Source organism: Clarias gariepinus, chromosome 13 (assembly GCF_024256425.1).
Source record: "Clarias gariepinus isolate MV-2021 ecotype Netherlands chromosome 13, CGAR_prim_01v2, whole genome shotgun sequence".
Lineage (NCBI taxonomy): Eukaryota > Metazoa > Chordata > Actinopteri > Siluriformes > Clariidae > Clarias > Clarias gariepinus.
Window position 1 is genome coordinate 8,963,315 of NC_071112.1, and position 14,432 is coordinate 8,977,746.

The following is a 14,432-nucleotide window of genomic DNA, read 5'->3' on the forward strand; positions in this document are numbered from 1 at the left end:
AGGTAGCAACACGGATCAGGTGATGACGGGGCAGTAAGATGATTGGACTGAACCATGGACCTGTACCCGCCATGGTGTTGATTATTTTTCTGTAGTATTGTTATTTCTGTTATTTTTCTTTCTTCCACATTCTGTGCTAAAGTCTGTGTTTGTCTAATCCTTCTCCTTCTCCTCTCTCCATTTTATTGTTCCATATTATCCGCTTCCATCCAATAGACAAAATCCATCCATTTCGAAAGCCAGTTGTTTGTCTGTATTCTTAAGCTTCGACTTTAGTTTTATTTACTTGTTCTTTACTGCAAAATAATGACATCCTTAATTATTCTACTTTACATCACACCAAATGTATGATTAAGCTTATTTCTAGTCAAACCTTACGTCAAACTTCTTTCAAGAAATAAATTCCTAACACTAGAACAAGAAATTTATGCAAAAATTTTTGTACATTTTGATTATAAATAAGTTTGATTATATTGTATTTGGTTTGTGGTAATTATATTTTAGGTAAGTTTATATACTATATTCAGGACATCTTCAAGGCGTCACAGTGGCTTAGTCGTGAGCAGTGTACCTCCAAAGTGTGTGTTTGATTCCCGTGCAGAGTATGTGTGTTCGTCTCATACTTTGCAGATTAGCTTAATTGGTGTTCCAGAATTGTCCATAGTGTGTGAATGAGTGTGTGTATAAGTGTGTGCCTTGCGATGGATTGGCACCCTGTACCTCATGCCCTAATGCCCTAAGTCTCCTGGGATAGGCTCCAGGCTCCCCACGGCCCTGTATACAGGATAAAGCAGTGTAGATAATGAGTGAGTTAGTAAGGATATTTTCACCTGTCATCATGATCAAGTTATCAACTTTTCCTATTCCTTTCTTTATTTCAGTGCTATAGTCATTATCTCAAGTCAACATGCTTACTCAGTAGGTTTCACATTTCTTTTACTTTCTCTATCTCGACGTTGCCCAATGTTGGTTTTCTTTCCAGGTTTGTTTCTCTAAATGCGAGTGTCTTTGTTTTAACAATCACGATTCTTACGTAAGAGGTCTGAATTTTCCGGCAAGTCCTGTTTTTTCCTCAATCAGGTCCACATCTCAAGTGGCTCAAAGCCCAAGTTATTTATGTATTCACCATGCACACCTGTTTTTTGCATTTGTATCTCTATCATGAGCTTTTTCAAGCAGACAATAAATGCACAAGGAGAAGCTGGATTTCCTTGCTTTGTCCTTGCTGTGCTCTTGAACCCGTCTCCAAGCTCGCTGCTGATTCTCACTGTAGAAATGTGTTTTTCAGGCCAGATGTATGCTAAACACCTTGTAAAATGTCTACAAAACAGAAAAGATTGCACCTTTAATTCAAACTCCTTTAAATTTGTCATACCATAATAATATCATAATTTTATAAAATAGCTGAAAACATAAAATTGTTGCAGAGTATAGTTGCACTAATTATAGTCAGATATTTACATAAGATGTTTGGTGCAGACGTCTTTCATATACTTCAAACAATTCTTTTAAAATATCTATAACTTTTATTAATATTGAGATAAATATGCCTTAGGGAGCAGTAGTGATGCTTTCAGTTTCTTTCAGGCGTGTACTGAAGGTCAGTTATGTGAATGAGTTTCTCTCCCTCTCTTTCTCTTTCCCACACACACATCCACACCCACACTCAGCCTTTACACATTGTTTGAAGAGTGGGCAGGTTTTACAGCCACAGCATCCAATCACAAACTCAACGCAAACGTTTAATTGTGTCTCAGCACCGGAGCTGATTGGTTCGGGGAATCGACCACTGATGTTTATAAAGCAGTACTGAATGTTTGCCTGGTGATAAAGCCTTCACCTACACACACACACACACATTTCAATGAGTAATTGCAGGGTTAGTGTTTGTATAGTGAAACACTTCCTGCTTTATAATATTTAGAAGAGCTTCATGATGTGATTTGTAGTTCACTGTGATTTTGTTTGAGATGTTGATGTATTATTGTTCATTTGCTGTGTGTATGTGTGTGTGTATGTATGTGTGTGTGTGTGTGTGTGTGTGTGTGTGTGTGTATGCATGTGTGTGTGTGCATGTTTCTCTCCCTGAACAGATGGGTGGTGTTTGAGAACCCTGCATTTTCCGGTGAGGTGTACGTGCTGGAGAAAGGGCTCTACTCAAGTCCAGAGGATTGGGGAGCTTGCAATCACAAGATCTCCTCCATCCAACCTGTGTTTCTGGTAACAATCGCAGCAGATGTCTGATCCGAGAAAGAGTCATAATAATAATAAAATAATAATAATAATTGGAGACAGTTCCTGCAGAAACAGTGAAGTTGGGATGCCTAGAGGCTTCAGCTTTCCTAAGCAAAATGGTGTAAACAGCTTCTTTGTACATCACAGGGTTCCTGGGAATTGCTGTGGTAAAAGCTTGGCTCTGGGTTTCTAAGGTGCTTCAGGTGTTTGCTAGGAGGTAGTGGTTGCTAGGGTATTGCAAGTTAGTTAGTAATTTTCCCAAGGTGATTACTAGGGTGGTGCTAGGTGGTCGATAATTTATCCCAGGTGGTTGCTAGAGTGTCAGCAGGTGGTTGGTAATTCATTCACTGGTTGCAAGGGTCTAGTTAGGTGGTTGGAAATGTATCCCAGTTAGTTGCTAAAGTGTTGTTGGGTGTTGGTTAGGTGGTTGGTAGTTTATCCCAGGTAATTTATCCCAGGTGTTGCTGAGTGGTTGGTAATTTATGCCAGGTGGTTGCTAGAGTGTTCCTAGGTGGTTGGTAAATTACTCCACGTGATTGCTAGTGTGTTGTTAGGTCGGTGGTAATTTATCCAAAGTTGTTACTAGGGTGTTGGTAAGTGGTTGGAAATTTGTCCCAGGTGGTTGCTAAGGGGTTGCTTAGTGGTTGTTATTTATCCCACGTGGTTGTTATGATGTTGCTAGGTGGTTGGTAATTTATCCCAAGTGGTTGCTAAGGGGTTGCTTAGTGGTTGTTATTTATTTCACGTGGTTGTTATGATGTTGCTAGGTGGTTGGTAATTCATCCCAAGTGGTTGCTAAGGGGTTGCTTAGTGGTTGTTATTTATTTCACGTGGTTGTTATGATGTTGCTAGGTGGTTGGTAATTTATCCCAAGTGGTTTCTAGGTGTTGCCTGGTTGTTGCTGTGTTAACACAGGTGGATGTTACGCTCTTTTTAGGTGGTTGCTTAATGTACCTCACACAGGTAATAATCTTGTCACGTGGTTGCTAGGGTGTTTCTAGGTGGTTGCTAATATCCCGATCAGCCTTGTCTCCCAAATCATCTACAACACTATGGAACTAAAAATGGATAATAAGTTAAAAAAAAAAACTGTATAAAATTGCTGTGGTGTTAAAGGTATTACACTTACAGAGTTACTGATTAGTTTTCTACAGTATATCAGCATGACATGCAGTGTTTTATCTCTAAATAATGTCTGTGTGTGTGTAAGAGTTATATATTGTGTTTGATTTTTTTTTTTTATGTTTGTTTGTGTGCAGGATCAGACTGCTGGACTGCCGAGGTTTAAGGTAAGAATTTAATATTTGTATTGTATCAGATTTGTGTCCCATGTTTCACTACACTGTAATGGAGTGTAATAAAGCAGCTATTATCTACGGTAAAGCCACTAGAATCCTAATCTGCATGTATCTGAATACGAGCCAATAGAAATACACAGTTAAGTGAACATACAGTATGTGGTGATAAAGGTAACGGTGAGTAACGCTGTTGTTTTTCTGGCGCATTGTGCGTCTCAGGTGCAGTTGTTCTCCGAGCCCGGGTTTCTGGGTGACGTCTTGGTTCTGGAGGAGAGCTCCCCGTTCCTGCCTGCCGAATTCTGCCCTCGATCGTGTAAAGTCCTGGCTGGAAGGTGTGTATATGTAACACAGACAACCAAAAAGCTGTTTGATTTCTAGTGCATGGTTGCGTGTGTCTGGTCTACGCAGCTGTACAATTGCATGTTTATGCAAATGATGTGTGTTGTTGTGTTGGTGTTATAGACGAGATGGTGTTGAATGAAAGTTGTTTGTGTGTTACAACTGGTTGTGGATTTGTGTTCGCGCAGGATGTTTTACTGTGTATTCTGTCAGGTTGTGTTGTGTATTTAAGACTCATTGGGCCAGTTGTGTGTGTTTGTGTTTTATTGTATTTGTCTCCTATTTAGGTGTAAGATACCTGACTCTATTTTTGTGTTAAATCTGGTCCTTTGTTTGTATATTGCAGGTGGTTGTGTGAGTGTTACAGCTGTGTGGGTGTGTGTTTTTGTCTTTGTCTGTTGCGTGTTTCATTGCTTTAGTATTGCAGCTGCTGGTGTTTTCTTTGGTATTTAAACTGGCTGCATAGTACTCCATGTGGTTGCCAAGGTGTTGTTGAGTGGTTGCTACTGTAGGTTATTCCAAGTGGTTGCTATAGTAGCACTAGGGGTTACTAGTGTGTGTTTATATGGTTTCTGTATTATCACAAAACTTCTTGGTAAGAATTTGCTATAATGTTTTAACTATTTGCAAGGATATTTTCTGGTTACTCGGGTATTTTCATGTGGTTGTGGTGGTATTTTAGCTTGTTAGCGTGTTGCTGCGTGGATGAGTATTCCAAGTGCTTGCTAAGGTTGTTGCTAGTTGGTTACTGTGACTTATTAGATGGTTACTATCGTTAGGTGGTAGCTATAGAAGCTCCAGTGGTTACTAGCACCTGCCTACGTGGTTGCTATGGTATCACAGGTGGGGTGTAAAGTGTGGCTAGGTGATTGCTCTGATCCATCAGGTGGTTACTGGGTTGTAACTATGTGATTGCTATGGTATCGTAGGTGCATTATAGAGTTAAGATAGTTGTGGTGGGTTTTTTTTTTATCAGGTCGCTAGGCTGTTGCTAAGTGGTTGTTACACATTTCCGCATGGTTTTTGCATGGCTCTCTGTTGGTGGTTGTTTAAGTGGTTCCTTGGTTGTTGCTACATGGTTTGCTGATTTATCCCAGGTTGTTGCTAGGTCGTTTCTGAGTGTTGCTACAGTAAGTGGTTGCTATGGTTTCTCAGGTTCGAGCTTGTATTTATTGCTGCTGCAACCTGAGAAAAAAAAGGAATGAACTAGATTTACAGACAGTTCCACTGGTTGTGTTTGTGTTACATCCATGTGTGTGTCTGCATGAGGGGTGTGTCTGTGTATTAGATTATACATAGTTGTGTTTGTGTGTTACAGTAGGTTGTGTGTATCTTTCCAGCTCCTTGTGTGAGTGTGTTACAGCTGTTTTTTCTGTGTGTTTGCGTTTGTGTATATCATTGCTGGCTGTATGTTTATGTATTACTTCTGTTGTATGTGTGTGTGTGTGTGTGTGTGTGGTTATGTAAGAGAAACAGGTATTTTTGTGTTTGTGTGTACATAACACAGCTGGGTTGTTGTGGCTGTCTGTGTGTTGTTCATTACAACAAGTTGTGTAATTAGTGTGTATTACCTTTGTGTGTGTGTGTGTGTGTGTGTGTGTGTGTGTGTGTTACAGCTGGGTGGCGTTTGAAGGGCCTCAGTTCACAGAGAACATGTACGTGCTGGAGGAAGGAGATTACTGTAACACTGCTGCGTTGGGCGGAGTCACTACCGACTGCACCATCCGATCACTGCACACCATCGGCCATGTGAGTGGGAGAGAGAGATGGACGGGAAAAAGAGAGGGGGGAAAGAACTAGAGAGAGAGAGAGCAAAAGAGGACAGAGCAAAAGAGTGTGAGACTGAACAAGAGAGAGAGAGAGAGAGAGATGAAAGACTATAAAGGAAGGTGTGTATGTAGATGGATGAAAGGATGGAAACAATCACAGGTACAGAGAAACTGACAGGGAGGGAAGGAGGGAGGGAGGGAGAGAAAGAATGAGGCCATGCATGAGCGAAGAAAAGGAATGAGAAATGGAGTTAGTAATAAAAGGCATGTAAAAGTTTAGAGAACAAGGAGAGAGAGAATGTAAAGATACGAGACAAATAGAAAATAAAGGATGTGTGAATGAACGTAAAGCATAGGAGATAAATGATGAGAGAAAAAGAGAGAGAATAAAGAAGAAAATACTGTAAAACTGCAAGAAGACAAAAGAGGGAGAGAGAAAGAGGGAGAGTAAAGGTGAGTGAAAGGCTGGCAGAGCGGAGGATGAGACAAATAAATGTACTAAATAAGGTCATGAGAGAGAGAGAGAGAGAGAGAGAGAGACTACAAAAGAGAGGTATGTAATCTGAGAGGAAGAGAGCGCTTAAGTGATGGAGGGAGAGTGAAAGAGAGGCTGGTTAAAAGGAAAGAAAGGGATGAAAAACAAAGTTAGTGTGGAAAAAGTAAGAGAGCAAAGCAGAGAAATAAGAGAAGGAGAAGAAAATGATAGAGTGCCGGAGGAGAGGAAGGATAAACACTTCTTTGTGTCATAAAGGTTCCACTGTTCCTCTTCAGACATGTGACCATGACTCAGTCTCTCCCTCTCTCTCTCTCTCTCTCTCTCTCTGTGTCTGAGCAGGAGTTTTCTCTTCCCTCCATCACTCTGTTCTGTAAGGCCTCGTTCAGGGGGCGGAAGGTCGTGCTGATGGACAGCTGCAACAGCCTATCACTGACCGGGATTGATGGGCGGAGCCAGTCCGTGGTGGTGAATGGAGGAATGTGAGTCAGGCTGATCTGCACACACCAGCACTTTCTGGAACAATCTGCTGATCCGGAACATTACTCGACACGGGTTGACCAATCAGAGCGCAGAACTCGGCATATATTAGTGAATTTAAAGAACCATGGCTTTAAACTATAATACATGAAAAGGTTATTAATATAAGCTGCTTTTTTGTTGGATTTGTCGATCGAGTTCGAGGAAAGAGAAGCTCACACACACACACACAAATACACACACACACACCCAAAGTCAGGTACAGGGGTGTGGTAGTGATCTGTGCAGGTTGACACATGACGCACGTGCAATCATCTCTCACCGCTGGGTTTATTTGGCTTTTTCGACAAAACAACGTCTAACTACATCATTAGTCCTATTGTGTTCTTGTCACTTGGTGCTTGTTGTTAGTTTTAGTATAGATTAGGGATCTAACCAAGTATGAATAAGAATACTAGAAAGCTGACACTGAATTTTACCATGACAGGGATACAGTGAGTCGCTCCAAAACAAAGCCACTTTTATTTTGTATAAACTCTGTGCTCATTAGCACCCCGATGAAAAGCTCTGTTCAGGGAAATGGTGGAGAAAAGGTAGCTGTTTTGCCTAGCTGTTAAACTTTGTTAAATATATATACAGTCCTGACCCCTCTTCATTACTTCTTTTCCGTCCAGAAAGCCAATCAGAGGAATGTTTTTGTTTGTGACGTATGAATCATTCAAGCCTAAAAACATCTAACTTAAGGCATGAACCAGTGAGATGATGACAGATGATCAGAGCGGTGATTACTATACTGCTGATGCTGAATGCTGAGTGATTGGAACAGACGAGAGGGGAAACGAGGTTGCTGCTGAGGCTGTTACTTAGACAGATTTTTTAATTTTATTTTTAGATAGCCTGTTACAGTAAAACATGTTCCAATTTCTTTCATATAGTCTACATCATTTAATTTAATTTAATGTGAAGAAGTTGGGGGGGGTCAAGACTTTTGCACTGTATGCTATAGTGTATATCGCAGGAAAGTACAAACAATAACTTGAATGTGTGAGAGAAACCCCACTTTGTACATCTGGAATTTTCCAGTTTAGGTCATGCCCACGTTGGTCTTAAATCCACATCTGGATATTTATATACAGTATAAGGCACTGTTCAGCGCTGTGAATCATGGGTAGATAATTGATTCAATTCAATGTGATTCCTTAGCCAGTGTTCATAGTGCAATTTGTCTCAAGCAGATATGTTTCTTACAGGTTGTAAAATATTACAGACTACTAAAAGTATCTAATACACACCGCAATATGGTATAATTTTTATTGTGATGTTTCATACAAACATGCATCCCTTGCATGTTGCATCCAAACATGCATCCAAACATGCATCCCCGGACAATGTACTGGGACACACTCAAGTCCAGTAAGTTGTGCCTATGGCACCAGATGGCCATAAACTTAAAAGCAGAAGCAGCGATACTCTTGCAAAATTTAGAAGATGGAAGTGATTTGCATTTTCTTGCAATTCAGAGACTGTGATATATTATTAAGGAATCCATAAATTTTAGGAAATTTTACATGAAAGTTTACTTAAACAGATCAAAAGCATGAATCGATTTCACTGATAAATAAAGTCTTGTGTGATGAGATGTGACATAATACCTAAAAATGTTTTCCCTTGACCCAGACATCAATCAGCTAACACACGTTTAGTGTCTGTAATTTGCTATTTTACCCCACGCTCATGATGAGCAGTTATGTGGATTTGATGTAGACAAATGATATAACGTCTCCAGATCCAGTAGGAGTGAGTGATTCTGGTGGGTTTTCCTTTCCTTTCCTGGGATTCAAGTTTTTCGGTTGCATGTATCCACAGCTCCAGATCGAGATAAACTCAACTCGCTGCTGCGGTCTTAAAGTTTACCGAAGTCATTAATCTGATTCTTATTCCTACTGCATGATGCACAAATAAAAAGATAAAAAATACGAGATTTCTTTTGAAAATTAATCTTTAGTTGGTAGACGTCTGATTTGTGGTCATGTGTTCAGTAGGTGATTTTGTGTTTGTTTTGTAGCGAGCTGTAAAATTTGCGCTGATTTGGTGCTAATAGTGATTTGAGAGCACAGCCGGCAAAGTCAAGAAAAATTTATTATGCTTTAAGGAATCAGTAGTCCTGTCATGACGTAATGTTTTGTGTGTATAGGTGGGTGTTATATGAAGGGAGCAACTTTCACGGCCGTCAGCTCTTACTGCAGCCCAGTGAGATCGGTGACTGGAGGAAATTCAGCGGCTGGAACCAGATCGGATCTCTGCGTCCGTTAACACAGGTACGAGAGAGAGAGCACGAGGACACATTAGCAGAGAAGCAAAGACAAATGTGACAGACTTTGAGTCACCTTAGACAACATCACAGTCAGACTATCAGTAAATAGATTTTAAAATAAACCATTTAAACCTACATCTAAAATGAAATGTATAATTCAAATGTACTATTTCTTTTGTGCTTTATTAAATGCATGTGTATGTGTGTTTGTGCGCGAGCAGAAGCCGGTGTATTTCCGGCTGCGTAGTGCTGAGACGGGTTGTGTGATGTCTCTGTCTGGGTCGCTGGATGACATCAAGCTGCTGCGAGTGCAGGTGCTGGAGGAGAATGGAGCAGACGAGCAGGTGTGGCTCTACCATCACGGCCTGCTGCGCTGCAAGGTACACACTGTCTCACACACACACACACACACACACACACACACACACACACACACATGATCATATACATTTTTTGTACATTTTTGCATTAGTTGCCGGTACCAGATCCCAATAGAATCTGTGCAGAATCTGTGAACACGGTGCAGGCGGACGTTCAAGTGCTCAAACTTAGAGATCAGCAGCACTCACATGCACAGTGTGCTATACAGTGTTTTTTACAGTAACAGAGGAAATGTGGCTGTCAGAGTGAAATTGACGTGTCGTTTAATGAGTGAGAGCTAAGAGACGTGTGAGAAGCTGTTAAGAAGTTCTTATGAGGACAAAGGCAACGAAGAATGTCAAGTATTTGTCATAACGTCACATCGTCATCCTCTTTACGTTTAGCATTCCGACTCATTCTGCGCCCGTGCCTTAAATTTCAAAGAACATCGGCACAGACACATCATCGCTTCTTCTCTTTCTTTCTTACAATTTTTCTCTTTGTATAACAAGCATAAGGCTGAGTATTACAACTGTACTACTGTACATCCTGTCTCTTTACAGCACCTCTCTCTCTCTTTTGTTATTTTTTCCCCCGCTTGTGGAATAAAGATGTTATCACGTCTTGACTTTTATATAGTTTTAGTTTGCATTGTTGAGTATTTTCACTAACCTAACTTGGGCTGCAACTAACATTTATTTTAATAATCGATTAATCTGTCGATTTTTTTCCTGGTTAATCGATGAATCGGATAAAAACAAAACAAAACAAGAAAAGCATTAATTTCCAACTCTTTAGAAAGTGCTCAAACATGTTGCTCCTTGAGCTGTTATATATAATAAAATAAAATGGACTAACACAAAAAAACAGACATGTATGCTTTACGTCTGCCAAATAGATTACGAGGATTACGAGCATAAATTGTTCCGGAAGCGGCTCGTATTCCAAAACACTCGTAAACCAAATTTTTTTTTTTTTTTTAAACACACTAACGGAATCACTGCTGTAAAATAAAAATAAAACAAATTACCTGCACTTTACCTTTGGTAAGAATAGTGACAGAGCAGTGTTTTTGTGTAGAGCAGAGAGAAAGAGTGTGTGTGTGTGTCTGTGAAGACGAAAGTAGGAGGGACACCAGGCCAAGAGCAGGCTAAGCCTTGAGCAGAGAGAGAACATGAATTTTTAACGTCTATAATGACTTGCTTTTGCTTTACACGCGGTGCAGATATCCTTGCATTAATTTGAAAATTGTGTTTAGGTAAAGTGACTGGGGCAGGACATATGGGTGTGTGCATGGTACGAGTGTGTCTGTGTGGGTGTGTGTTCAGTGCCAGCCTGAATTCAATAACTTTGTTCCAGACAAATTAGGGTCAGGGTGAAATCAAACTCCTATTTTATCATATTCTCTGCGCTGTTTGTGACCTTATCCAAACCACAGCTGATACACACTCGAAAAGTGCTTGTTCAAGTGGGTTGTATATTTATTTTTACTCTATTTGTATGAAATCATTAATTTAAGAGACACTTCTTTAGAGAAAAGCGTGATGAAGTGGAGCTGTTCCTGAGCTCATGCTGATGTGGATTATTTCTCTGTAACAGGACGTCTCGTGTGTTTTATTCCTACACGGATGAGCCATTGATTATGATTTTTTTTTTATTATGCATAATCGACACGCTGTACTTTTTATCTGTTTACGGTTACTGAACATCTGAGAGACGAGCGAGTTTCTCTTCTCTCTAATGTTATAGCAGCTATAAACACTTGTTGCCTCACCAGCCTTGATTTTTCTGTTAAGATTAATAAAAAATAAATAAAAGTTTTTTAAATGGCTGCTTTGGATTGGATGAACAGGCTCATTAATTATGCATACAATTATCTAACAATTAACTAAGGGCAAAAGCAAACCAGGTGATGTTCATTTGTGTTGCATCTGTGTGTGTGTGTGTGTGTGTAGCTGTTGGAGGACTGCTGTTTGGAGCCCGCGGCAGGGATGATGATGCCCGGCTGTCGTCTCAACGTCTCTCCCGAACAAGGAAAGGAGAATCATTTTTGGAACATCACAGCTGACGGTCTCATCCGCTCCAACCTCAAACCTGACCTGGTGCTAGAGGTCAAAGGTTAGTGTGAGGATTTGCTAAATTTTCTTTTGATTGTGTATGGCTGCTTTGCGACAATGACAATTGTTAAAAGCACTATACAAACAAAAGTGATTTGAATTAAATAGATTGTACAGAAGGCCTACAGGTTTAAAAAAGGAAAGTCGGCATAAAGAGGCACATCTCTCTCTGTCTGTCTGTCTGTCTCACACACACACACACCTCAGGAATGCCTATTTAAACAGGATGAGCTCGCACATGTAACAGGGTGTGTTGTGTGTGTGTGTGTGTGTGTGTGTGAGGCAGAAAACACACCCTTGTGTTCAGGCAGTCGATGACAGGCTTCACGCCACACCCGAGACACTGTGTTATCTGAGCGATGGGCCCCTGACCTGTTGAGACAGCATTCTGTTGTGGACAGCCACGCCCTGAAAATGCACGTGCACGCGCGCACACACACACACACTTTTCTCCCAAGTCCTAAACCTGACCCTGTACAAGCATAAACACATCGAATGTCAATGCATCAGCATGTTAATCATAATTCTGTTTCAGTTAATTAGAACATCACTAAGTTAGCTAAGTAACCATAAGACCACTAGGGGGCAGCAAAGTCATCTGAGAAAGCCATGCTGTCTGTAGAGAACCAGACTGACACTTGTTTAGCTCTATTTCAGTATACAACTTAAAAAGTGCAGAATTTAAATATATTTAAATATATTTAAATATTAATTTATGCATGATGAATACCAATGATGCATAATGTGTTTATTATTTAGTGCTGGTATCACACAAACCACAATGCTTGCTTTTTTAGCAGAGGACAACCTAGAAAGCAAGATTTTGTATTTATATTTAAATTAAATATTTTATTACAGTTAGGTTTGCAGTTTTGTTGTTGGCAAACCTACTTTGCCCTATCGTCCGATTGCGGGTTTGAACCCCACTGAAGTTGTCTCCTTGGCTGTGCTCTCCAGAGGGGAGGGGCGTAACCTGATCCCAGTAAAAGCACTTGCTCACTCACTCGTAGATCATAACGCTTTATTCTGTATATAGGTTCGTGAGGGGCCTGGAGCCTATCCCAGGAGGCTTAGGGCACGAGGCAGGGTACACCCTGGACAGTGTGCCAATCCATCGCAATCCATATTTTCACATCCCTCTTGCCCCCTAATGGTGAATGTACAGGACTGTGCTCCCTACTCCCTGTGCAGGGAATGTTGGTGAAGGGAACTTAGGGCACAAGGCGGGGTACACCCATGACAGGGTGCCAATCCATCGCAGGGCACACACACACTATGGGCAATTTTGGGAATGTCGATTAGCCTAACCTGCATGCCTAACCTGCGTGTAGACTGTGTGAGGAAACCCACCTAGCATAGGGAAAACATGCAAACTCCATTCACACAGAGGTGCAAGGGGACAGTGCTACCGTGCCGCCTTATAACATAAGCATCTTAAAACATCTAAACATCTTCAGTAGTAGAGTTTTAAATTCGAACAATTACAGTACAGAAAGTTGTCTGCATTACCAAGTATAACCACAAGGTGGCTCTTGGAAGGTTATCTCATGTCTTCCGACTACCAAATTATGTTTTTTCTTTTTTTATAAAAATAATAATAATTTTTAAAAAAATGTAATATTTAGGCTCTTTTACTGGGATCATTTATCTTAGCTATTTAACTTTAAATTACATACAGGTGTTATATTAAATAAAGTTTACAGATATTTTTTCTAAAATAGAGAAAAAACTTGAGTCTGGCCTTTTTTTTTTTTTTACATTCTGTTGAAGTCAAAGCCAAAAGAAAACAAAAAAGATTAAACTGTTTCTTCACTCTGCATTTTCTATCCTTTTTTCCCTCCACACACTAAAAGGCAAATGTTGTATGTTAAAAGTTAAAACACTACTAAAAATCTCATTTTCATTCTTCTATACAGGAAACATTTAACAGATTGCTCAGACATTTCTCAGTTTGGTGAAAGTTATGACTTAAGCCTAATTAGTGGTGAAATTACTGTCAAATATTATGTATACTGCAACTTTTCTTTAGCAACACACCAAAAGAAAATGTTGATATTCCTAACGTTTTAGTGGTTTAAGTGACTTCTTTTACATTTTTTCTTAAACAAAGCTACTTAGCTAATTGATTAGCCTCAAACATAAACCTGCTAACACTATGAACCCTCTTGTCTTTCCAGGTGGACAGCAGTACGACAAAAACCAGGTGATTCTGAATTCGTTTGACGAGCAGAAACCCAATCAGAGATGGACGGTGGAAATCCTGTAGCACGAGATAAATCGAGCGAGGACTATCCTGTGCAATAACCCATGCTCACTGTGTGCCCTGTGGGGCAGCTCCACTCCTGATACCCATCAGCCACACGGTGCAGCTCTGTCTAGAGGACTGAACCAAACAATTCTTCTAGCTCTACAAGGTCATTCCTGGAATCTGCATCATCTTTTACTCTCAGATTCATAAAAATGTCATGCTTTAAAACGCATCAATAACCATGGAGCTGGAGCTTTACAAACTAGATGCAATATTTTACAGTGTTAACGTTAAATGCAATGAGGTGTTGATGCAGCGTGAACTCTACACCACTTCCCCTAAAGTGCCTGACTTTATCATGGTGCTCTTCTGGCGCTCTCGCGTCACGCCTTGTCTGTTGTATATTTTCTTTCAATAGCTGTAAAGAGTTGTTTTATTAAGAATAAAGTTTTTTTTGTGTCTTTCAATCTCTCCCCAAATAGTCAGATAGAACGCTGTTAAATTATTCACAAACGTTCTACACAAGCCCACTATATTGAAATGAAACATCAGTCATTTCCTAAGTACTGTTCCTGTTTGCAGGGGTCACCACTTCCAGTAAATATTAAAAGAACAGAGAACTTGCACATACAGTAAACACACATGTATGCGCACGGGTATACAGACACACCACAAGCAAAATTTCAATCGGGGTACAAAGAATTTCCTTTTTTTTCTATGCATGTGGTTAACGCTGAATTTGACTCCAGGCTGCCTTCACGTTCCTAACAAGCTATTCA

At 40.2% G+C, this 14,432-nt stretch overlaps 1 protein-coding gene across 3 annotated transcripts in view; it reads left to right on the top strand.

Annotated features, from left to right (window-relative positions):
* crybg1a (crystallin beta-gamma domain containing 1a) overlaps positions 1 to 14,120 on the top strand; it is a 77,514-nt gene extending 63,394 nt beyond the window's left edge. For all 3 annotated transcript variants that reach the window (XM_053509465.1, XM_053509466.1, XM_053509467.1), the window contains 9 exons: positions 2,094 to 2,220; positions 3,495 to 3,524; positions 3,753 to 3,865; positions 5,489 to 5,621; positions 6,477 to 6,616; positions 8,809 to 8,932; positions 9,150 to 9,308; positions 11,244 to 11,406; positions 13,583 to 14,120. In XM_053509465.1, the coding sequence (XP_053365440.1) occupies positions 2,094 to 2,220; positions 3,495 to 3,524; positions 3,753 to 3,865; positions 5,489 to 5,621; positions 6,477 to 6,616; positions 8,809 to 8,932; positions 9,150 to 9,308; positions 11,244 to 11,406; positions 13,583 to 13,671 (1,078 nt within the window). In that variant the 3' untranslated portion in view covers positions 13,672 to 14,120. The remainder of the gene's footprint in view (positions 1 to 2,093; positions 2,221 to 3,494; positions 3,525 to 3,752; positions 3,866 to 5,488; positions 5,622 to 6,476; positions 6,617 to 8,808; positions 8,933 to 9,149; positions 9,309 to 11,243; positions 11,407 to 13,582) is intronic.
* The last annotated feature ends 312 nt before the right edge of the window (positions 14,121 to 14,432 follow it).